The following is a 26,147-nucleotide window of genomic DNA, read 5'->3' on the forward strand; positions in this document are numbered from 1 at the left end:
CGCCAGAGCATTTTTAATTAAAGTATGTACATTGCTTTTTTGTGCTATTGCACACTTAATAGACTACAGTATAATGTAACCGTAGCTTTTATGTGCACTGGGAGACCCAAAAATTAGCGTGACTCGCTTTGTGGCGGTGGGCTGGAACTAAACCTACAGTGGCTCTGAGGTATGACTATTTTTTAAAAGCCCACCAGCTACAGCATAAAGGATTCCTGGAGAAGGCGTTAGAATCAAGCAGGTGTATGTTTGAGTTATGTCTCTGCCCCTGACTGGATCAGCCTTTCTGGTTCCCCACTTTCTTGTCTCTAAATGAGGGATTGCCGTCCTGGTAACATTTGTTGTGGTAATTAAGATTAATCTCAGCATGTAGCATAGAGTGTGTGTTCCCAAACGTGTCTGCCCATTGGAATCACCTGGGGAGCCTCAAAACTTCTATCCCCCAGAAAATATTTCTGTGGCAGCTTTGGCATTTTAACAGATCCTTAGATGATTCTACCATTGGTGCAAGTTTGCAAACCCCTGAGCGTCCAATATCTGTTCAGCAAATAAGGAAAAAATTAGTGCGTGGCACAGGAGGCTTTCTACAATTCCTGGCTTCCTTTTCTTCTCTGCCTGCCCCTCCTCTGTTTTGGGGGATGCCTGAAGACTTAGGGTTGGCTCTGTCTCCAGTCAGCGTGGCTGTCACTTGTGACCCCGCAACACAGGAGAATACAGAAGATCCGCTATCATGGGATGGACTGTCTGAGGGAAGAGGAGCGCAGGCAGCCCGTGGAGATCCAGTTAAGGGACTGTCTCGTCGCTGTGCTTTCTAGGGCACTGTACAGTCAAGCCCCTGAATTCTCACTGTAGAGTAACCTTGGAAACGAGAGCGTGATATTGTGCTGTCACTACGAGAATGAGTCACGGCATTCAAAAAAATAAGTCCAAGGCACAGTTGCCACCGGTTCTGAGTTCTTTTCTCTTTTGGCTTTTATTTTCAACATGTGTTGCAGTCAGTCCTTTGTTTGGTGTTCTTGAGTCAGCCAGCCAAATGTATCAAAGTTCCAGAAAGTTGAATATGTGGCTTATTGGTTTCAGCGTCCCTTCATGGCCCTTAGAGAGAGACTCTGAATTCTGAGAGCGAGGGAAATGCTAAGATTTAGAAGCCAGTATCATCTCCCCTTGCCACGAAATAGGAGGACGATAAAGCTCAGTCTTTCGGATACAGGGTTTCTGTTCCTTCATTTACTTTGGGTTAGTCCGTGCTTACCAGTAAAAGTAATGCTCCGTGCTCTCAGTGTCCAGAACTGAGGACTGGAATATTGTTTGGTGCATAAAGTTTATATTATAAGCTCTTTATGATTCCATGCAAATTCTCAAATTTCACCCCCATAGCAAAATAGAAAACATTTAGGAAACTGAAAAAAAATATTGGCCATTCTCAAGAATGCATTCGTTTTCCACATGACCCAAGAATCCTGATGGAGTTAGGCTGATCATTCTTAGAAACCTTCAGAAGACAATACCTCCAGCCTGCTGAGTGTTTTTAAGACATGAATTCTGAATATTACTTTCAATGTAATCCTACACTTAATAGAGATTATTTAAGTACTTTGAAAATAACATGTGTTTTTTTTTAACTGAAAACTACTACAAATAAAGCGTTCTGGTTTTGACACTTTGTAATACTGAGTTGTTTATGAATAAGGATATGCTGTATTCATTAATATTTAGCACATATGTAATTTTTTCTCAATAGCCAAATATTTTGTATTTGGTATTAAAAATATGTAAGCCTGAACATATTTCCATCACTTCCAATTTTTTAAGGTTCCAATTTATTTTTTTAAATGAATTAGCTTATAAGTCCTTATCAAGATAGGCAGTTCTACTTCTGGGTTTAAAAGTAAAATGATATTTATCCACAGTCTGTTGTTTATGTGTATTTCTCTATTAGTTTAATTCTCAGAACGTTCTTCTATGGGGCCTTTCAAAAACATTAAAATGAATCCTTCTCTTTGTTATCATCTCTTACTGCCATTTGAATTTAAGAACTTCATTTTGAAAACAAAAGTTGCACTTCACATAGCACAGAAATTAAGAATAAGCCTAATCGTGCTCAAACCCAACAGATTTTCGTCCACTAATGGTCCATGATGGATGAACTACAGGCCGGGTCCTAGCTCCTGCTCACCTCCAAGGTCAACCAGCATTCAGGTCACTTAAGGTCCTTGTTTGAGGATCAGTTTGAGACATGAATATGTGAAAAGTGAGTTCCAGAGAAAGAGTTTTGGTATTTTTTTTTTAGGTGCTCAGAAAGTTGCAAATACATCTAATAACATCGACTATTTTCACTTCTCTCTCTCTCTCACTGGGGCTAGAAACTCCCAGTGTCCCCCATATCTCATCCTCTTATCATGTGGACCACTTTTTTCCAATTCTAAAGTGGCCAAGCCCGGTTTCTTTCAAATCGAGAGTGGTGAGCACGAGCTCGTGAGGTGGCTTCGTTGAGTGGGCCGCGTGTCTCCAGGACGTGCCGGTTCTGCTGCGAGGGCTCCACAGCCGGGGCCCTGTCCCCGCCCCCAGGGTGGCCCCCCTCCCGGTGCCGGGTCCTCCCGCGCAGACCCCTGATGCACATGCTGCTCTCGGGCCCCTGTGTGAGTCCTGAGCCCCTCTCCCTCCTGCCCGCAGTGCTGAGTGCCGCTGGCAAGGCCCCGCTCGTGTGCGCTCACCGCTGTCGCCTTCTCTCGTCCACAGGGTCCAGTAGCGTCCACCGCGTCGGCGTGGTCAGCGCTCTCACCTGGGCCTGGCCTTCCTCCGCCCCCTCCTCCTCCGCCGCCTCCAGGCCCACCTCCACCCTTTGAAAATGAAGGCAGGAGAGAGGAGTCCTCTCCCTCACGCTCAGCTCTGTTTGCTCAGCTCAACCAGGGAGAAGCGATTACGAAAGGTGAGAGCACAAGGCGGGGAAAGGTCTCCCCTCCCTTCCAGAGCCCCCGTCCACGGATCCTTCACTCCCTCCCTGTCCCAACACGCTGAGCACTGCTGCCGGGAAAGCAGAAGCACACGGTACCTTGGCCCACTGGGCAAAGGGCTGTTGATTGAGACAGAAAGAACTCGAGGCTCTGGGTTCTGAATCCACCACTGTACTGCAGCACCCCCTCACCCCTGGTGCTCCAGCACTACCTTCTACAGTTAAGGCGTCAATGCTGAGTGAAATAAAAATCATAAACAGTAGCATCCTTGTCCTCAAGCCACATATAGGCTTGTCAAAGAATTCTGCCATTGACCAACTTTTGTCCTCATGAGGCATGGTCAAGTAAAAAAAGTACAGCATGCACACTTAAAACGGATGGGGTGCAGGAGCACATGTAGTCTAAACAATAAAGGCACACTGTTGGCAAGTGTGTGAAAATAGACCTTTCCTGTGCACGGGTAGTAGGAATTGTGGTTTAAGTGCTCGTAGGCACTGGCTGGTTGCTGAGGACCTCAGTTTACAGATTTGCCTCTGGTTCCACCAGGCTGTGCTATGGCTCTGACCCTCAACTATAAAGTAACCCTGAAGTTGATTCCATACTGTTCCATATATATACTGGAATGCCCTAATCTTTTAGGCTCTATCCTGGGGAGTCACTTATCCACTAGAGAAGTGAACCAGGTGATTCTTTTTGGCAAGGTAGTTTGGTTTTTTGCAGAATTTCTATGTATCATTTTTAGTTCCTTCCAGAAGAGGTTCTTCAAATAGAAAATTCTTAACATTGCTTCTATCAACTCTACTTTTGTAGAGGTCTCCGGCTTTGCTTCTTCACCTCAAGAAAGCACTAGATTGTGATGAAAACAGCATTACCAAAAATGCACGTGCTATTTAAATTCTGTCAGCTTTAAGAAATCAGACACTTCCTTTTGCATAAAATATAAAGAAATGCATCTGTGTCACCATCCTAGGGCTCCGGCATGTCAGAGATGACCAGAAGACATACAAGAACCCCAGCCTGAGAGCTCAGGGAGGACAAGCTCGATCTCCCACCAAAAGCCATTCTCCAGGCCCCACTTCTCCCAAATCCCACCCTCCACAGAAACATGCTCCCGTGTTTGCGTTGGAAGGAAAAAAGTGGAGAGTGGTGAGTGACGCCCTCTAACCTTTATTCCTGACACTGTCCAATGAAAGGACCAACAGCTCGACCATTTACCAAGAGCTTGAGGATTTCTGGGTGAAATGACAGAGGCAGGACAGTTCCGAAGGCTTCCACCACCTTTGAGCCAGGCAGCAAGGGAAACCCGTAACACGTGGGACTGAGAAAGCGGTGCCCCCTTCTCCTCTGCTGTGGGATGTTTCTTTCTGTCTCATGGACATCTCTGCAGCCAACCGTCATCTGCCACTTTCAGGGTTAATTGTGAGCAGGATAAAAACACCTTGGATGTGGATGACTGCTGGTGATCCCTGCCAATTCAGGGGCTTCCCTAAAGAGTGAGGATCCAACTCCCCGCAAAGGTCGTCATGGCCTGAAAGTGGGGCTTTGGCCACTGTTGTAACCTTTCATCTATTTTCACAACTCCTTTATGACAGAGCAGTTTTTGCTGCAGCATCGTTAAATCTAGATTCAGTATCAAGGTCCCAACAAAAAGCCCTCACTTCCCTGCCCCATTCCTTACCTCTTAGGCAGAACGCCCATACCTGACTGTTTCAAAATTGATCCTGACCCTCTTCCAAGCAGTAGTTAATCAGTTCCCATCATTACAATGACAAGGCAAGGAAATGGTTCTGCAAGACAGAATATATTGAAAAGCTATAATTAGTGCTGAACTTGATAGTTTCAGTTTGCAGTAGACTCAACCTATGTGTTCTTCTATTTAATATTTGTATATATTTTAATTTTAGGAGTACCAAGAGGACAGGAATGACCTTGTGATTTCAGACACTGAACTGAAACAAGTGGCTTACATTTTCAAATGCAACAAATCTACTCTGCAGATAAAAGGAAAATTAAATTCCATTACAATTGGTAGGGCAGAACTATGACAATGCAGATACTATGATGAGTTACTTTATATCAACACGGAGCAGTGTATTTAATGGCATTCTTTTTTTTTTCCTAGACAACTGTAAGAAGTTTGGCCTTGTGTTTGACAATGTGGTGGGAATTGTGGAAGTGATCAATTCCAAGGACATTCAAATTCAGGTAAGCAGCCCTTCCAGCCCGCTTTGCTCCCTCCGTGGCTTTGCAAAGACCATCCATTCTGCCCCCAAGACTCTGACATCCCCATGTCCACATAGATAGTTCCTGTCCCCCTGCCCTCAAGACTCAGCTCTGTCACGACAGCTTCTGTGAAGCCCTATCTTCTTAGTGTTAAGTTCCCCCTTTCTAATCTCTTATAACGCATCCGCTTGGCACTGCAATTGCTGGTTTGCCATCTCTATTTCAAAGGCAGAAGCTACGTCTAATTAATTTTTATGGTTCTATAGAATCATGCAGAGAATCTATACATAGAAGATATCTAATAAACGTTGAGTTTAATGAGTGAATGATTGGAATATGTCAATTAATGAATGACTCATTCCAATCTCTCCTACTAAGAGATTCTTCTAGCATCATAGCACCATCCTGAAGAGAACTTTTTTTTCCAGGAAAATTTAGTTCTGGGTAAGGCGGAGGAAAGATTTTTCTAAAGAGTTGGTGAGAGAATCCGAAAAACCACTGAAAGGTCGGATTGGAATTGAATTTGCAAAGCAGAAGAAAATCTATACTCTTTCAGTCATTCTGATTTAGCCTAATAGGATTTCACAATACACTAAAAACTAAAAGGCTTCTTAGCTTCAGGCCGCTCCCACTTCAGTCTTTGGTTACACTCTTTTCATATTGTCAGTTACTCACGTTATCTGACGTTTCCTAATAATGTTGGTGAAAATTGTGTTCTGGTTTTATGGATCTTTCTCTTTTGCTTTACCAGGCTCTTCAGCACAGCCACTTTCAATTACAGTGCATTCAATTTTGCGCTTTTTCATTTCATTAACTGACATGGAAGAGTTTGGTTGTGGGTGGGTCTGTTTAGTGGAAATAGCCCAGGACGGAGGGTCAGGAGGCCTGGGCATTGGTGCCAACTCTGCCCTCGCCAGCCACGTACCCTTGGCCGATCCCCTTCTCCTCTTTTTTTTTTTTTAATTTTTTTTCTAATCCCTTCACCTCCTGATGCCCAGTCTCTGCCCTGAAACGTGAGGAGGTCAGCTGGGGGATTTCAAAAGTCCTCTGCATCCTAAATTCAAAACACTCTTGCCAGTGGCATCTGTGGATACATTTGTTTATTTCACACAGCTCTTCATTGCCAGGTCCATATATTCTCTTTAAGGACTCTGTATTATCACCTCTTCCTTTTTACTGTTCAGCTTCCACTTCATAAAATCCTTTCCTTAGAGGAAAGCGGATTAAAAGAAGGCTACCAAGTAGTTCCCTGCAAAGAGGCAGCATATTGTTAACCTTCGCTTTGTGAACAGGGAAACTTGATCGCCCTCAGTTCTACCATGTGAATTATTTACCCAAGGCCACTTAGCATCTAGCATTGGTTCATTCTTGTATTCACCAAATGTTCATTGAACATTTCTCATAAAATAATTAGCACTAAAGACAACAGTAAACGAACCAAAAATCCCTGCCCTCATGTAGCTTACATTCTGGCAATGCTATATCTCAATCTAACATTTCTGATAAACCCATTTATCCATTTAACCTGCTGATTCTCCCATAGTATTAAGCATGAAAATTTTAAGGAAGTCTACATCCTCAGAAAAACTAGTTCTTCAAGGAGAAAGAAACCTAGTAAGGAGTCTGTATTTCTGAAGGACTTTTTGGAATGTGGAAAGTTCCTATGAGAAGACCCAGGCTTTCTCCCACTTCACTTTTTTTATTTTTTATTTTTTTTTTGCTTAAAAAATTAGAAATAACAGTGAAATATTTTATGCTAGAAGCGAGAGTACATATTCAACTATAATCGTGCTAGAGAATGTTGTAGTTGAAAAATATCTGGGCAATAATCTAATATAACATTAGCCCCCTTAATTTTGACAGCATTTATATCAAGTTCCCTTTATTTTTTAAGGTCTTTTTTTTTTCTTTATTAGACAAGTTGTAGGTTTTCAAAAGAATCATACATAAAATACAATTCCCATAAATACCTTAGTATTACCACCTTGCATTGATGTAGAACATTTGTTACAGTGATGGAAGCACATGATTATAATTCTAATATTAACTGTAGTCTATGGTTTACCTTAACACTGTGTAGTATATATAGATTCATGGATTTTTTAAAAATTCTTATTCTGTACCACATATACAATATACAACTGTAACATCTCCCCCCTTTTAACTGAGTTCAGATATATATGTATTTCAGTGCTGTTAATTACATTCACAATGTTATGCTACCGTCACCATCATCCATTACCAAAACATTTCCGTCTTTCCAAAAAGCAACCCTGTACATTTTAAGCCTTCATTTCCCACTCCCTAGCCCCACCACATCCCCTGGGAACCTATATTCTAGATTCCGACTCTATGGGTTTGCTTATTCTAATTTGTATCGAGATCATATATTCGTCCTTTTGTGTCTGACTTATTTCGCTCACCATGATGTCTTCAAGGTTCATCCATGTTATTGTAGGAATCAGGGCTTCATTTCTTTTTATGGCTGAATTTCCACCATATTGTGTATAACTATTCATTGGTTGATGGACACTTGGGTTGCTGCCATATCTTGGCAATTGTAAATGACGCTGCTATGAACATTGGTGAACAAAAATATCTGTTCAAGTCCCTAATTTCAATTCTTTGGGGTATATACTTAGTGGTGGGATTGCCAGGTCATATGGTAATTCTATATTAACTTTCTGAGGAACCACCAAACTCCCTTCCACAGTGTCTGCACCATTTTTCATGGCCACCAGCAATGAAGGAATGTTCCTCTTTCTCCATATCCTCTCCAACAATTGTAATTTTCCATATTTTAAATAGCCATATGAATGGATATGAAATGGCATCTCATTTTTGGTTTTATTTTTCATCTTTCAGACTTTCCTTTAATTAACTTTTTCATTATTTTATTTTTTTAAACAAAAACATACATTTCTCAATTAAATGTATTGGATACATTCAAAAAAATTTTAATCTTCCAATACATTACACAATATATTTGGTTCCTAGTAATGCAAAAATATAATATTTGTCCTCTTATATCTGGCTTGCTTCACTCAACATAATGTCCTCCAGGTTCATCCATGTTGTCATATGCTTCACGACTTCATTTCTTCTTACTGCTGCATAATATTCCATCGTGTGAATGCACCACAGTTTGTTTATCCATTATTCAGTTATTGGACACCTGGGAGGTTTCCAACTTTTGGCAATCATGAATAATGCCTCTGTGAACCTTGGTGTGCAGATGTCTGTTCCTGTGACTGCTCTCAGTTCTTCTGGGTATATACCCAGTAGTGATATTTCAGGGTCAATTGGCAACTCTATATTCAACTTCTTTAAGAACTGCCAAGCAGTCCTTCAACATGGCTGGCTGTACCATTCTGCTTCCCACCAATAGTGAATAAGTGTTCCTATCTCTCCACATCCTCTCCAATGCTTGTAGTTCTCCATCTTGTTAATACTGGCCATTCTGATAGGTGTGAAATGATATTTCATTATAGTTTTGATTTGCATTTTTCTCATCATAAGTGATGTTGAGCATTTTTTCATGTGTTTTTTGCCATTTGTATTTCTTCTTGGACAAACATGTATTCAAGTCTTTCGCCCATTTTTTAATTGGGTCGTTTGTCTTTTTATTGTTGAGTTGCAACATCTCTTTATGTATCCTGGATTTTAAACCCTTATCTGACATGTGATTTCCAAATATTTTTTCCCATTGAGTTGGCTGCCCTCTGACCCTTTTGACAAAGTCCTGGGAGGTGCAATAGTGCTTAATTTTAAGGAGGTCCCAGTTATCTATTTTTTTTTTCTTTTGTTGTGTGTGCTTTGAGTGTAAGTCCAAGAAACCACCACCTACCTACCACAAGGTCTTTAAGATGTTTACCTACATTTTTTTTCTAGGAGTTTTATGGTCCTGGCTTTTATATTTAGGTCTTTGATCCATTTTGAGTTGATTCATGTATAGGGAGTGAGAGAGGAGTCCTCTTTCATTCTTTTGGTTATAGATATCTAGTTCTCCCAGCACCATTTGTTGAAGAGACTGTTTTGTCCTGTTAACATGGACTTGGTAGGTTTGTCAAAAACCAATTAACCATATACTTTAGGGGTTATTTCTGGATTCTCAATTCAATTCCACTGATCAGTGTGTCTATCTTTATGCCAGTACCATGCTGTTTTGACCACGGTAGCTTTGTAATATGTTTCAGGGTCAGGCAGTGAAGTTCCTCCTACATCACTCTTCATTTTTAGAATGCTTTTGGCTATTCGGGTGCACTTTCCCTTCCAAATGAATTTGGTAATTACTTTTTTAAATTCTGTACCTTTTCTAATTCTGTTGGAATTTTGATTGGTATTGCATTGAATCTATAAACCAGTATGGGTAAAAGATTGACATCGTCATGATATTTAGTCTTTCCATTTGTTTAGGTCTTTTAAAATTTCTTTTAGCATTGTTGTATAGTTTTGTTCTTATAGGTCCTGTACTTCTTGATATTTGAGTCTTTTTGTTGCTGTTGTAAATGGAATTTCCCCCCATATTTCCTCCTCAGATTATTCAGTACTAGAGTACAAAAACATTACTGATTTTTATGTGTTGATCTTGTATCCTGCCACTTTCCTGAACTCATTTATTAGCTCAAGTAGCTTTGTCATGAATACTTTAGAATTTTCTAAATACAGGATCACGTCATCCACAAACAGTGAGAGTTTTACTTCCTATTTGGATGCCTTTAGGTTTTTTTTGGTTTTTTTTTTTTCATTTCTAATTGCCCTAGCTAGAACTTTTAGTAGCGTTGAATAACAATGGTGACAGTGGGCATCCTTGTCTTGATCCGGATATTAGAGGGAAAGCTTTCAACTTTTCCCCATTGAGTACAATGTTGACTGTGGGTTTTTCATACATGCCTTTTATCAGATTGAGGAATTTTCCTTCTATTCCTATCTTTTGAAGTGTTCTTATCAAAAAAGGATGCTGGATTTTGTTGAATGCCTTTTCTGCATTGATTGAGATGATCATGTGTTTTTCCTTCAATTTTCTAATGTGGTGTATTACATTGATTTATTTTCAAATGTTGAACCAGCCTTCCATACCAGGAATAAATCCCACTTAGTCATGATGTATTAAGTCTTTTGATATGCTGTTGGATTCTGTTTGCAAGTATTTTGTTGAGAATTTTTGCATCTATTTTATTAGAGAGATTGGTCTATAATTTTCTTTTCTTGTGGTATCTTCATCTGGCTTTGGTATTAGGGTGATGTTGGCTTCATAAAATGTGTTGGGAAATTTTCCCTCTTCTTCAATTTTTTGCAAGAGTTTAAACAGGATTGGTGTTAATTCTTTTCGAAATGCTTGGTAGAATTCACCTGTGAAGTCATCTGGTCCTGGACTTTTCTTTAGTGGGAGATTTTTGATGACTGATTCAATCTCTTTAAATGTAATTAGTTTGTTAAGTTCTTGTATTTCTTGTAGTTTGTGTATTTCTAGAAATTTGTCCATTTCATCTAGGTCGTCTAGTTTGTTGGCATACAGTTTCTCATAATATCCTCATGATCATTTTTATTTCTGTGGGGTTAGTCATTATGTCCCCCCTTTCATTTCTGATAGTATTTATTTGCAGCTTCTCTCTTTTTTTCTTTGTTAGTCTAGATAGGGGTTTTTCAATTTTATTGATCTTCTCAAAGAAACAACTTTTGGTTTTGTTGATTTTCTCTATTGTTTTGCTGTTGTTGTTGTTCTCAATTTCATTTATTTGTACTCTAATCTTTATTATTTCTTTCCTTCTGCTTGCTTTGAAATTGTTTGCTGTACTTTTTATAGTTTCTCTAGTTGCTCAGTTAAATCTTTGAGTTTAGCTCTTTATTCTTTTTTATTTATTTTTTATTTTTTTATTTTTTTAAAGATTTATTTATTTAATTCCCCCCCTCCCCCGGTTGTCTGTTCTCTGTGTCTATTTGCTGCGTCTTGTTTCTTTGTCCGCTTCTGTTGTCGTCAGCAGCAAGGAAAGTATGGGCGGCGCCATTCCTGGGCAGGCTGCACTTTCCTTCGCGCTGGGCGGCTCTCCTTACGGGGCGCACTCCTTGTGCGTGGGGCTCCCCTACGTGGGGGACACCCCTGCGTGGCAGGGCACTCCTTGTGCGCATCAGCACTGCGCATGGGCCAGCTCCACACGGGTCAAGGAGGCCCAGGGTTTGAACCGCGGACCTCCCATGTGGTAGACGAACACCCTAACCACTGGGCCAAGTCTGTTTCCCTATTCTTTTTTAATACAGGCATTTAGGGCTATAAATTTCCCTCTCAAGACTGACTTCACTGGATCCATAAGTTTTGATAAACTGTGTTCTCACTTTCATTTGTCTCAATATATTTACTGATTTCACTTGCAATTTCTTTTATTTAAGAGGATGTGGTTCAGCCTCCACACATTTGTGAATTTACTTTTTTCCTATTATTGATTTCCAGCTTCATTCCATTATGATCTGAGAAGGTGCTTTTTATAATTTCAATCTCTTTGTATTTATTGAGAGCTGCATTATGCCATAACATGTGGTCTATCCTGGAGAAAATCCATGGGCACTTGAGAAGAATGTATAACCTGCTGAGTTTGGATGCAGCATAGGTCTAGCTCATTTATCATATTGTTCAAGTTCTCTGTTTCCTTGTTGACCTTCTGTCTAGATGTTCTATCTAATGATGTGAGTGGGGTGTTGAGGTCTCCAATGATTATTGTAGAGATGTCTGTTTCTCCCTTCAGTTTTGCCAGAGTTTGTCTCATGTATTTTGTGGCACCCTGGTTAGATGCATAGACATTTATGACTGTTAAATCTTCCTGGTGGATTGTCCCTTTTATTAATATATTTTGGCAGCCTGTATCTCTTATAACTTTTTGCATTTAAAGTCTGTTTTGTTCGATATTAGTATAGCTACCCCTGCTCTTTTTTGGTTACTATTTGCATCGAGTATCTTTTTTCAACCTTTCACTTTTGCCAGTTTGTATCCCTGGCTCTAAGGCGAGTTTCTTGTAAGCAGCATATAGATGGCTCAATTTTTTATCCATTCTGTTAGCCTGTATCTTTTGATTGGGGAGTTTAATCCATTTATTTTTTTTTAAATTTATTTAATTCCCCTCCCCTCCCCCGGTTGTCTGTTTTCTGTGTCTTTTTGCTGCGTCTTGTTTCTTTGTCCGCTTCTGTTGTCGTCAGCGGCATGGGAAGTGTGGGCAGCGCCATTCCTCGGCAGGCTGCTCCCTCCTTCGCACTGGGCGGCTCTCCTTATGGGTGCACTCCTTGCGCGTGGGGCTCCCCTACGCGGGGGACACCCCTGTGTAGCACGGCACTCCTTGCGCGCATCAGCACTGCGCATTGGCCAGCTCCACACGGGTCAAGGAGGCCCGGGGTTTGAACCGCGGACCTCCCATGTGGTAGACGGACACCCTAACCACTGGGCCAAAGTCCGTTTCCCTTTAAATGCATTGATGTTACTGTAAATGCACTATTTACTTCCACCACTTTATTCTTTGGTTTTCTTATGTTGTATCTTATTTTTGTCTGTCTTTTCACTCTTTTGGTTATCCTTTCTCTGTTCTTTCTTGTACACTCTCCTCCTGGCCTCTCCCTCATGTCTTTTTATTTCAGGTTCTAAGGCTTCCTTTAGTATTTCCTACAAAGGTGTATTCTTTTTTTGCATAATCTCTTAGTTTCTGTTTGTTTGTGAATATTTTATACTCACCTTCATATTTGAAGGATAGTTTTGCTGGATAAAAAATTTTCGACTGGCAGTTTTTCTCTTTCAGTATCCTAATTGTATCATACCACTGTCTTCTCACCTCCATGTTTTCTGAAGAAAAATCTGCACTAAGTCTACTGGACATCCCTTGTACATGATGGTTTGCTTCTCCCTTGCTGCTCTGAGAATTTTCTCTTTATCTTTGACATTTGACATTCTGAATAGTATGTGTCTTGGAGTAGGTCTATTCGGATTTATTCTGATTGGGGTATGGTGCATTTCTTGGACATGTAAGTACATTTCTTTCATGAAAATTGGGAAGTGTTCAGCTGCTAATTCCTCAAATACTCTTTCTGTCCCTTTTCCCTTCTCTTCTTCTGGAACTTCCATGACATGTATATTGTTGCATTTCATGTTGTCATTCAACTTTCTGAGCCCCTGCTCAATTTTTTCCATTCTTTTCTCTCTTCAATTTTAGTTGTTGTGTCTTCAGTATCACTTATTCTTTCTTCTTTCATTTTGAGTCTGCTGTTGTGTGCCTCTAATTTGTTTTATGATCTCTCCTATTGTGTCTTTCATTCCCATGAGCTCTGTTACTTTCCTGTTCAGGATTTCAAATTCTTCTTTGCACTCGCTCAGTGTCTTCTTGATGTCATTTATCTCTTTAGTCATATTGTCTTTCAACTCATTAATTTGATTTTGGAAATTGGTGCACATCTTACTAATTCTCTCAAGTCCTGCATCTCTGCTGGGATTTTGATATATTCCTTTTCTTGGGCCATGTATTCCATTTTCTTAGTATGGCTCATAATTTTTTTGCTGATGTATAGGCATCTGCTTAGGATGTAGTTTACTCAGATGCTCAATTTCTTTCCCTTTTGTAGGGATTCAGTGGCAGGAGGCTGTGTATTACCACTGGTTTTTGATTCTTGGCTTGACCTGGATTGTTAGGATTATCCCTGCTAGTTGCTCAAAACTGGGCTCTAGACCCAGTAATCGGTTGCAGGCCAGCTTCCTAGAACCTTGAGCAGGGAAGCTATTATAAAAGCTGGAAAAAGCCTCTCACTTATTTTTCATTTTCTCACTGTGCTTCCTTGGTTTGCCAGCAGATGGTGCTCTTTGGCATGTCTCAGTTCAGTGACTGGTTGGAGTGTATTTGTTGCAACACAGACTGGATCAATGTGATAGAGCTTCCTGCCTGGAGACTGTGAACCTTGTAATTCAGACTTTCTCAGTGCCAGTTCTCCCGCCTTCTCTAGAGACCCCTCCCTTTTCCCCCCGGGTCAGAAATATTTCCACTCCCCTCTGAGTCCTCATCATTCAGTCCTTGTTAGTAGAGGAGATTGGCAGGGTTGTGTGTCTTTAGCCCCTTGCCAGCTGCCAAGGCAAATGGCACAGCCCCACCTGGCCTGGAAGGGTGGAAGGGCTGGTGGGACACAGCAGACCCAATTTGTGAGTCAAAAGCTGAGTCAGCCTTAGGCTGTGCCCCTCTCTCTCCCCTGTCCTGGGGTGGTGGATCCCTGGAGCCCTCAACAGCCCCAGAGGCCTGAGAATTCTAAAATGTCTTTAGTGTGGGGAAGGTGCCGGCCGAAGCAGCCACTGGTTTCATCTCACAGTTCTGTCTAGTGGTTCCCCATTTTGTCCTTCTCTCCTCTGGGTGGTACCTGGCCTTCGCCTGGTGTCGTAAACCTTAGAAGATCTTTTTCCAAGCTGTTTCAGCCTATCCTCTATTTTTCTGGAGGAGGAGAGTCCCGTGTCTTTCTAGTCTGCCCTCTTCCTGGAAGTCCTTTCATTTTGATTTTAATATGTATTTTCCTGATGACTAATGGTGTTGAGAATCTTTACATGTGCTTTCTGGTTATTTGTATATCTTCTTGGAAAAGATGTTTATTCAACTCTTTTGCCCATTTGTCAATTGGTTTGTCTGTCTTTTTGGTGTTAAGTTGAAGTATTTCTTTAAATATTCTGGATATTAACCCTATATTGAATATGTGGTTTCCAAATATTTTCTCCCATTGTGTAAGCAGTCATTTTATTTTCATGATAAAGGGCTTTGAGGCATGAAAGCTTTTCATCACATTTATCTATTTTTTCTTTTGTTGCTCATGCTTTTGGTGTAAAGTCTGACAGAAACCGTTGCCTAACACAAAGTTCTGATAATGCCTCCCTATGTTTTCTAGGAGTTTTATAGTCCTTGTTCTTATAATTAGGTCTTTGATTCATTTGAATTAGTTTTTGTATATGGTGTGAGATAGGGGTCGTCTTTCATCCTTTTACAATATGGATATCCAGTACTCCTAGGACCATTTGTTGAAGAGACCATCTTTTCCCAATTGAGTGGACTTGGCCAGGGAAGTGGCTGTGGCTCAATTGATTGGGCTCCCATCTACCATATGGGAGGCCCTGGGAGGCCCAGGGCCTCCTTTTGAAAGCTAGCTAGCCCGTGCCCCGTGAAGAGCTGACCAATGGAGAGCTGGCGCAGCAAAATGACATAACAAAGGGAGACAAGCAGACGCAGAAGAACATGCAGCGAATGGACACAGAGAGCACCCAACAAAAAAAGCCACAAGGGGGAAAAATAAATAAATAAATAATAAATCTTTTTTTAAAATGCAAGTTACTTACTGCCTTAAAAAAAAAAATCAATTGGCCACAGATGTGATGGTTGACTTCTGAAATCTCCATTCAGTTTCACTGGTCTATATATTTATCCTTATGCCAATACCATACCATTTTGACCACTGTAGCTTTGGAATAAATTTAGAAGTCAGGTTTTGAAAGTTTTGATTACTGTAGCTTTGGAATAAGTTTGAAAGTCCTCCAGCTTCATTCTTCTTTTTCAAGATGGTTTTGGCTAGTCAGGCCCCTTATCTTCCAAATAAATTTGATTATTGACTATTCCATTCCTAAAAAGTAGGCTGTTATAATTTTGATTGGGCTTGCATTGAATCTCCACATCATTTTGGGTAGAATTGACATCTTAACAATACTTAATCTTCATGAGCATGGAATATCCTTCCATTTATTTAGATCTTCTTTGATTACTTTTAGGGAAGTTTTTTGTTTTCCTTGTATAAGTATTTTACATCCTTGATTAAATTTATTCCTAGATATTTGATTCTTTTAATTGCTAATGGAAATGAATTTTTTTTATTTCTTCCTCAGCTTGCTCATAACCAGTGTGTAGAAATACTACTGATATTTGCATGTTGCTCTTGTATTCTGCCATTTTGCTGAATGCATTTATTAGTACTAGGAGATTTGTTGTAGATTTCTAAGGATTTTCTGTATATAGGATCATGTCATTTGCAAATAGGCAAAGTTTTACTTCTTCCTTTCCAATTTTGATGTCTTTTCTTTTTCTTGCCTAATTCCTCTGGCTAGAACTTCCAGTTCAAGTTGGAATAGCAATGATGACAGTAGGCATCCTTGTCTCAAATCTGATCTTAGAGGGAAAGCTTTCAGTCTTTCACCATTAAGTAGTGTGTTAGTTGTGGGATTTTCACATATGCCCTTTATCATGTTGAGAAGGTTTCCTTCTATTCCTAGTGTTCCAAGTGTTTTTATCAAGAAGGGGTGCTGGATTTTGTCAAAATGCCTTTTCTGCATAAATTGGGACAATCTTATAATTTTTGTCCCTTCATTCTGTTAGTATGGTATATTACATTAATTTATTTTCTTATGGTGAACCATGCTTGCATACCTGAGATAAATCCCACTTGATAATAGCATTTAATTCTTTTAGTGTGCTGTTGCATTTGGTCTGCTCCTATTTTGTTGAGGATTTTTCCATCTTTATTCATAAGAGATACTGGTCTGTAATTTGTTTTTTCTTGTGTTCTTATCTGGCTTTGGTATGAGGGTGATGTTGGCCTCTTACAATGAAATAAGGAGTGTCGCCTCCTCTTCAATTTTTTAGAAGAATTTGAGCAGATTTAGAGTTAGGTCATCTCTTGATGTTTGGTAAAATTCCCCGGTGAAACCATCTGGTCCTGGGCTTTTCTTTGTTGGGAGGCTTTTGAGGACTGATTCAATCTCTTTATTTGAATTGGTTTGTTGAAAACTTCTGTATCTTCTACAGTCAGTGTATGTAGTTTTTGTTTTTCTAAGAATTTGTCTATTTCATCTATTGTATCTTATTGACACAGGTTTCACATTTTCCCCTCTTTTTTCTTTGTCAGTATGGCTAAAGGTTTGCCAATTTTATAGATCTTTTCAAAGATTTGGCTTTATTGATTCTATTTTTTGCTCTCTATTTTATTTGTCATTGCTCTGATCTTGGTTATTTCCTTCCTCCTGCTTGCTTTGGGTTTAGTTTGTTCTTTTTCTGGTTCTCTTAGTTTTGAGGTTAGGTCTCTGATTTGAAGTCTTTTTTTAAATGTAAGCATTAAGAGCTATAAATTTCTCTCTTAGCACTTTGTTTCATCCCATAAGTTTTGGTATGTTGTATTTTCATTTTCATTTGCCTCAAGATGTTTCTAATTTGCCTTGTGATTTCCTCTTTAACCCATTGGTTATTAGAGTATGTTATATAATTTCCACATATCTGTGAATTTTCCATTCTTTCTCTGTTATTGATTTCTAGTTTCATTCCATTGTGGTCAAAGAAGATATATTGTATGATTTAATGTTTTTTTTTAAATTTATTGAGACTTGTCCTGTGACTTAACATATGGTCTGTGCTGGAGACTGATCCATGTGCACTCAAGAAGACTGTGTTTATTCTGTTGTTGGATGAAGTTTCTATATAGGGCTGTAGATCTATTTGGTGTCAGGCGTCATTCAAGTCTTGTAATTCCTTATTCATCTTTTGACTATATATCCTATCCTTATTGAAAGTGGTGTATTAATATTTCCTGTTATTATATAGAACTGTCAGTTTTTCCTTTCAAATCTGTCAGTATTTGCTACATGTATTTTGGGGCTCTGCAATTAGGTACATGTATATTTATAACTTTCTTCTTGTCAAACTGACACTTCTTTCAGTATATAATGACCATCTTTGTCCTTCAAAATTTCTTTTAATTTAAAGTCTGTTTTATCTAATATTAGTATAGCTACCCCCATTCTCTCTTGTTTACTATTTACATGGTATATTTTTTACCTCCTTTCACTTTCAGCCTACCTGTATCTTTGAATTTAGGGCAAGTCTCTTGCAGACAGCATGTAGTTTGGTCATGCTTTTTTATCCATTCTGCCAACCTCTGCTTTTTGACTGGGGAGTTTAATCCACTTACTTTTTTTTTTGGCTTAAACAACAAGCATTTATGGCCTGATGGTTTCAGAGGCCAGAAATCCAAATCCAGGTGCCAGCAAGACCTTGCTTTCCCAGGGTCGGTGGTGTTCCGGTGCCGGCTGCCAGCAAGTCTTGGGGTTCCCTGGCTGGGTCTCTGCCTCCCATCACATAGCGATGGCCTCTCCCTTCCGGCATCTGTGACTTCCGGTCCTTCCTATAAGCCCTCCAAGAGTCCAAATATAGACCTACCCTCACTTGGTTGGGCCACACTAATAAAAAATAACAGCTTCCAGAGGTCTGGGTTCACACCCACAGGAATGCAAAGTAAGGGTTTTTTTCGGGCTACCTAACTCAATCATTAGCTAAATAAATAGTTGTTATAAGTCATTGAGTTTTAGAGTGGGCTGTTATGCAGTGATCTTTCTCCACCCAGACATCTAAGTCAGCTTCCTCTTTTCTCATGGCTGCACAGTATTCCATCTGTGTGGAGGCACCATGATTTATTTATCCAGTGCTTTCTTGCTGGACTTTGGTTGCTTCTTTGTTTCTGAGTTCTCCTCCTCATCTTTAAAATGGAGCTGATAACACCTGCCTTGAGATTAATTTGTGAGCATCAGAATAGGCAAGTGTGATGGTTTGCAGTTCTACATACCCCAGAAAAGTATGTTCTTAAGGATAATCCATTCTTGTGAGTGTGGACCTATTGTAAGTAAGATGTTTTGGTGAGTAGGATCTTAACTTAGGTTAATATGTGACTCATTGTATTCAGGGTAGGTCTTAATCCTCTCACTGTAGTCCTTTTTCTTTAATTTAAGCGTTTATTTATTTATTTGATTTTACCTCTCACACTCATTGTTTGCACTTGCCATCTGCTCTCTGTGTGTTTGTCATGTGCCCTCTGTGTCTGCTTGTCTTCTTTTTAAGAGGCACCTGGAACCAAATGGGAGGGAAGCACCCAACTGCTTGAGCCGCTCCCTGCTTGTTGTGTCTCTCATTGTGTCTCCTCGTTGTGTCATCTAGTTGAGTCAGTTCACTACGCCAGCCCATCATGTCAGCTCACTGTCTTGTTCATCTTCTTTAGGAGGCACCAGAAACCAAACCTGGACTTCCCATATGGGAGGCAGGAACCCAACTGCTTGAGCCACATCCACTCCCTGGAGTCTTTTTTTTAAATTAATTAATTTATTTATTTTTAATGTTACATTAAAAAATATGAGGTCCCCATATGCCCCCCCAACCCCCTCACCCCACTCCTCCCATAACCACAACCTCCTCCATCATCATGGGACAGTCATTGCACTTGGTGAATACATCTCTGAGCACTGCTGTACCACATGGTCAGTGGTCCACATTACAGTTTACACTCTCCCCCAGTCCACCCAGTGGGTCATGGGAGGACATACAATGTCCAGAAACTGTCCCTGCAGTACCACCCAGGGTAACTCCAAGTCCTGAAAATGCCCCCATATCACATCTCTTCTTCCCGTTTCCACCCTCAGCAGCTACCATGGCCACTTCCTCCATCTCAGTGCTACATTTACTTCCATTACTAGGGCATTAGTTCCAGAATAGAGTATCAGTAAGTCCACTCTAATCTATACTCTATTCTTCCATTCTGTGAACCCTGGGATGGTTGTGTCCACTCCATTTACATTTAAAAGTCACTACTGATAATGCAAAACTTTCTTTTGTGGTTTGCTGTTTATCTTTTACACCCTTAAACCATTTTTGTCCCTCAATTGTTCTGTAAATGCCTACTTTTATGTTTATTTAATTTTGGGGTTGTACCATATTGAGTGCCGTCTCTTTTCTATCTATATATATTCTGAGTATATTTTCCTTGTGGTTATCATGGGTTAAAATTTAACAACCTAAATATGTAAAAATCTTTTTTGGTTTAATACCAACTTGACTTCAATAGCATGTACGTTTTCTTTTCTTATACCTCTCCATTCCCCCACCTTTTATTCGTCCTTGTTACCACTTATACCCATACGTCCAAAACCGTAGACTTATCATCACTCTTTGCGTTTGCAGGTTAGCACCTGTAGGTAGTAAGAAGTGGCGTTACATACCAAGCAATACTCTACAAAAATACTGGCATTTATAATTATCCAAATGGTTACCTTTACAGGAGTTCTTTACACTGCTTTGAACCACTGCCTGGTGTCCTTTCCTTTCAGGCAGAAGCGCTCCCTTTGTAGGTCTAGTGGTGATAAACACTGTCAGTGTTTGTTAATCTGGGAGTGTCTTAATCTCTCCCTCATTTTTGAAAGAAAACTTTCCAGATATAAAATTCTTGGTTGGCAGTTGTACAATCAGTGGCTCTTTGTATAATCCCATAGTTGTATATTCATCACCACAATCTATTTTAGAACATTTGCTCCAAAAAGAAAAATCCCATCTACCTAATACCCCCCAATTATTGACACTAGGTGTAGTACCTTTGTTACAGCTGAGAAAAGGATTTACAATCTTACTGTTAACTGTAGTCAATAGTTCGCATTAGTTGTATTTTTCCCATATACCACCCTATTATTTACACCTTGTAATAGCGGCATACATTTGTTCAAGTTCATGGGAAAACGTTCTTATATTTATACTATTAACCACAGTCATCATCCACAACAGGTTGACTATGTTGTACTCCCACATTTTAGCCTCTAGCTTTCTTTTTAGTGACATACACGACCCTAAAGTTTCCCTTTCAACCACAGTCACGCTTGCAGTAGTATGCAGTTGTCATCTCTATCCATTTCCCAACATTTATATTCAATCTTATTAGAAATTCTTTACAAATTAAGCATCTGCTCTGCATTTTCTACCCTCGTTCTATCTCCTGGTAATCTATACTCTAGATTTTACTCCCTGAGTTTTCTCATTATAATTAGTTCGTCTCAGTGAGACCGTACAATATGTGTCCTTTCGTGTCTGGCTTACTTCACTCAACCTAATGTCCTCAAGGTTCGTCCATGCTGACACATGCATCTTCTTAGAGTTGAATAATCCATCGATTGTATATACCACATTTTGTTTATCCATTTATCAGTTGACGGACACTTGGGTTGCTTTCATCTTTGGGGACTGTGAATAACGCCGCTGTGAACACGGGTGTGCAAATGTCTGTTCGTGTCCCTAATTTCAGGTCTTCTGAGTGTATACCTAGTAGTGGGATTGCCAGATCATATGGCAGTCCTATACTTAGCTTCCTGAGGAGCCACCGAACCTTCTTCTACAGCAGCTGCCCCATCTCTATTCCCACCAGCAGTGGATAAGTGTTCCTTTTTCTCTGCATACTCTGCAACACAAAACAGAGATTTTCTTGAGCTCCAGTCCATCAAGGAGAGCTGCCCAAGGCAACTGCAGGGTACGGGGTCCTCCCTTTCTTTTCTGGGTCTGCGTATGGTCCTGGCTTTGGGCTTGTTCGTTGTTTTGCACTTGCCTTGTTTGCAGGGGTTTGAATGTCCCCTCTGTTTCCAGGAGACAGACCTGCCTCTTCCAGATGTTTAAAGCAGGCAAGCCCTTGCCCCAGACTCTCTGCCTCTATAGATTTTTTGCACTCCTTTCCTTGTCTCAAGCTGCTTCTGCTGGGGGTGGGGGGCCAGGAACCCATGAAGTGGGTGCAGACTAGCTCCAAAGTACCCTGGGGAGGGGATCAGGAGAATGCCAAGAGCTTCTTTACAGCTCCCCAAAGCTGAACATCCTTGCCCTGCTCAGAAAATGCAGCCCTTCAGCTAAACATCCCCTGCAGCTCTGAGCAAGCAACAGTGTCTTTAAGCCTACTCTTTGGCTGGATTGAAACATTGGCTGCCCTCAGAGCCAGGCCTCCAGCGATCTGAAGTTGTTAATCAAGAGCAGTGATCAGGAACCACGCATGCCCACTCTGGTCTTAGGGAAGATTTTTATGTCCCTTTCTGTCACCCACAAGCTAGCCAGGGCTGGATCCCGTAGCAGCCTGCTGCATGGGTGGGAGATCGGCACCAATAACTACTGCACAGAGAGAGCCATTTATTGGTCTTTACTGTAATTTACCAGCCTCTTCCTCCCACTCTTCCCTGGATGCTGTACCGTGTTCTGCTGGCCTCCATTGTTTCAAAATAGTTATTTCAGACCATTCCTTCTTGTTTAATAGTTATTCTGGTGGAATGACTGAATTCTGGAGCTTCCTGCTTTGCCATATTCTCACAGTCCTTCGCAAGTTCCCTTTTATTTTTTTTCAGAGATGAGATTAGTAGCATTAATGAAACATATAAGGCACCTACATCATTTTAATATAAACATATACTCGAAAATAAGAAGACAGATTAACTAAATTTAAAATATAAAGCCATAGGAAAACTAGAATAAAACAGTTCTAAATATTCATGAAATTTCCGGAAGGAGCCAAGTTCTAAATTCAGAATTAATAGAAGAAATTATCAAAAAAGATATGATTACTTAAAATTTTAAACTGCTGAATTTTATGACATAATTATAAAAATAATGACCTAGAAAGATATCCATGGTATCTTGTAAGAGGAAAGAACAGTTTTATACCATTGTATAGAACATGATTTCATTTTTATAAGCACACACAGATATGCCTTTGTATACACATGCATCTAACTGATAACCCTAGAAAAAGTATGAGCAGACATACTACATTCTTTAACCAGATTAAAGGTATCTATCAAAATACTATAGCAAAATTGTACTTTAGTATAGAACTTTATAAGATTCCCATTAGAGTCAGGATCAGGACAAGAATTGCTTCTATCATTGCTTCTGTTCAATAATGCTTTTGAAGTTGTAATCTATAGAATAAGACAAAAATATATATATAAAATTGGAAAAAGAGGAGGCAAAATGTCCTTATTTTCCAACAAAACGGTTGCCTTTATATAAAATCCAAGCAATGCAACTGGCAAACTATAAAATTAAACATTCAACAAGGTGGTTGGATATAATATAAACATACAAAGTCAATAACATCTTTATATCACAATATAATAAAATAAGATTAAAATAGCACCTAAAACATTACAGTGCCTAGGAAAAAATTAAATAACAAAAATTCAAGATATTCATGATCAAAAAAGATGTAAATAAATGGACAGGAAGACAACAATATCAGTTGTCCCCATTTAAAATATAAATTCATTGAAATTCTGCTCAAAATCCCAACAGGGAAAATGGTCTTAGAATTCATTTGGAAGATAAATGGACAAAAGCTAAAACAGCTAAAACAGTTTTGACAATGAACGAAGTGAAAGGACATCCCAACCAGCTATTAAAAGTCAATGGAGGGTACCATATGGGACCTAATGGTCCACCTACCATATGGGAGGTCCAGGGTTCAAACCCAGGGCCACCTGGCCCATGTAGTGAGCTGGCCCACATGGGGCAATGCCGCTCGCAAGGAGCGCAATGCCACATGGGGTGTTCCCCGCGTAGAAGAGCCCCATGCACAAGGAGTGTGCCCCACATTGAGCCACTGCATGCAAAAAAAGTGCAGCCTGCCCAGGAGTGGCACTGCACACATGGAGAGATGACACAGCAAGATGACACAACAAAAAAAGAGACACAGATTCCCAGTGCCACCAAGAATGCAAGCAGACACAGAAGAACACACAACGAATGGGGACAGAGAGCAGACAATGGGGGGTGGGGAGAAATAAATAATAAAATTAATCTTTTTTAAAAAGTCAGTGGAGCGAGTTCTGGGAAGATGGCATTGGAATAGGCAGGTAGGGCTCAACTATCTTACAGAAACAATGGAGAAAGGGCTAAAAGCTGTCCAAGGACTCTCTTTGGGGGGTCAGCAGACCAGGACAGTGCTGCACTACTCCCAGGAGGGTTAGGGACAGAGAGCTGAAGAACCTGAAACGAAGATGAGTTTCCAAAGCCCCATGGCAGCTGGGAAGGGCTCCCATGCCTACCCTCAGGACATTAAGCCAGGATGAAACCCCTGGCCCACTGCAGCCGAATGAGAGGGCTCCCTGTCAGCTATTACAAGGGAAGAGGGAGGGTGCGCTGGGGCGCTTCTTTTCAGTGAATTCAGCCAGCAGTGCCTGCTCTGAGTCTCGGCTCTAGCTAGACTAGAAACACTGGAAAGCAAAGGTTGAAGGAAACACCTTGGTGGAAAGGTTCGCCAACAGCACCATCTGCTGGCCAGTCTGGAAACTGCATGGAGGAAAAAAAACTGCTTTTAGGTCTCTTTTAAGCTCCTGGGAGAAAATCTGTACAGCATTAGTGAGTTCCTGGCCCAATTCTGAAGACTTAAGCTGGGAAATTTTAAAGACTTAGAATAAGGTGAACCAAAAATCAAAGAAGAGCTGTGCAAAGAAAAAATACTAAGCAAGAGAGAGAAATTAACCATCAGAGTAAATTCACAACATATTCAGAAGCCTAAACATCAGCAAAAATCACAAGCCGTGCAAAGAAATAGGAAGATATGGCCCAGCCAAAGGAACAAACCAAAAATCCTGACAAGACACAGGATTTAAGACAGTTTTAATCAATGATAATCACACAAATCTCCTAAATCAATTCAAATAATTGAAAGAAAATATGCCTGAAGAGATAAAGGATATTAAGAAGATACTGGACAAAGCAGAATTGGCTCAAACAATTGAGTGCCTACTTCCCACCTGGGAGGTCCCAGGTTCAGTTCCAGGTGCCTCCTAGGGAAAAAAAACAAGCAAAGCAAGTGAAAAAAACAACGCAGGGCACCAGCTTCCAGCATACACAGTCCCAGGTTCAATCCCCAGTACCTTAAAAAAAAAGGACACCAGGTGAGCATAGAGAACAATCTGAAAGACTTCACAGAAAAGTAACAGTTTATGGGAATGAAAAGGACAGTGGATAAGATTAAAAATCCTTTAAAGGCACATAATAGCAATTTGAATTACTCAGAGACACTTAGTGATTTCAAGGACAAAACATCCAAACTGGAAATGACAGGAGAACGGAAAGAGAAGAGAATGGAAAAAATATAACAGGGTTTCAGGGAATTGAATGACAACATGAAACACAAGCATACACATTATCAGTGTCCCAGAAGGGGAAAAGAATGGAAAAGCGGCAGAAAGAATATTTGAGAAAATAATGACCAAAAACTTTCTGATTCTTATAAAAGACCTAAATACCAATATCCAAGAAGGACAAGGCACTCCAAACAGAATAAGTCCAAAAGACTTACTCCAAGACCCCTACTGTTCAGAATGACAAATATCAGAGATAAAGGCTCTGAAAGCAGCAAGAGAAAAGCAAAGGATCATATACATGGGAACCTCAATAAGATTGAGCACCAGCCTCTCATCAGAAACTAGGGAGGTGAGAAGAAAATATAATAGTACGAGGTATTGAAGGTACTAAAAGCAAACACCTGCCAACCTAGAATTCTGTACCTAGCAAAACTGTCCTTCAAAATTGAGGGTGAACGTGGGAGAGTGTGGGCTATGATGTGGACCATTGACCATGAGGTGCAGCGATGCCCAGAGATGTACTCACCAAATGCAAGGATGTGTCATGATGATGGGGGAGAGTGTTGCTGTGGGGGGAGTGGTGGGGTGGGGGCAGTGGGGGGTGAATGGGGACCTCATATTTTTTGAATGTAATATTTTTAAAAAATGAATTAAAAAATTAAATTAAATTTTTAAAAAAATGAGGGTGAGTTCAAGGTCGTCAAGACAAAACAGATACGTTACCGAAAGACTAATTCTACAAGAGATATTAAAGGAGTGCGACAGCCCAAAAGGAAAAAACAAGGGCAAGAGATTTGGAGAAGATTGTAGAAATGGAGGTTATTAGGAAGGGTAAATGAATGGATAAAATGACAGACAAAAGTCGATAGGCTAGCAGAAAGCCAAAGGACAAAATGGATGAAGTAATATCTTTACAGTAATAACACTGATGTTAATGGCCTGAACTCCCCAATCAAAAGACATAGACTGATAGAATGGATTTTTTAAAAGTATGAACCGTCTATATGCTCTTTACAAGAGACTTACCTCAGATGTAAAGATAAAATCAGGTTGAAAGT

General features: G+C 40.1%; 1 protein-coding gene across 2 annotated transcripts in view; it reads left to right on the plus strand.

The window, feature by feature from the left end:
* Positions 1-26,147, plus strand: part of CAP2 (cyclase associated actin cytoskeleton regulatory protein 2) — a 161,419-nt gene that overhangs the window by 120,332 nt on the left and 14,940 nt on the right. For both annotated transcript variants that reach the window (XM_004484784.5, XM_004484785.5), the window contains exons 8-11: positions 2,740-2,929; positions 3,925-4,100; positions 4,859-4,982; positions 5,077-5,159. In XM_004484784.5, coding sequence (XP_004484841.1) covers positions 2,740-2,929; positions 3,925-4,100; positions 4,859-4,982; positions 5,077-5,159 — 573 coding nt within the window. The remainder of the gene's footprint in view (positions 1-2,739; positions 2,930-3,924; positions 4,101-4,858; positions 4,983-5,076; positions 5,160-26,147) is intronic.

This window comes from Dasypus novemcinctus, chromosome 22 (genome assembly GCF_030445035.2).
Source record: "Dasypus novemcinctus isolate mDasNov1 chromosome 22, mDasNov1.1.hap2, whole genome shotgun sequence".
Classification (NCBI taxonomy): domain Eukaryota; kingdom Metazoa; phylum Chordata; class Mammalia; order Cingulata; family Dasypodidae; genus Dasypus; species Dasypus novemcinctus.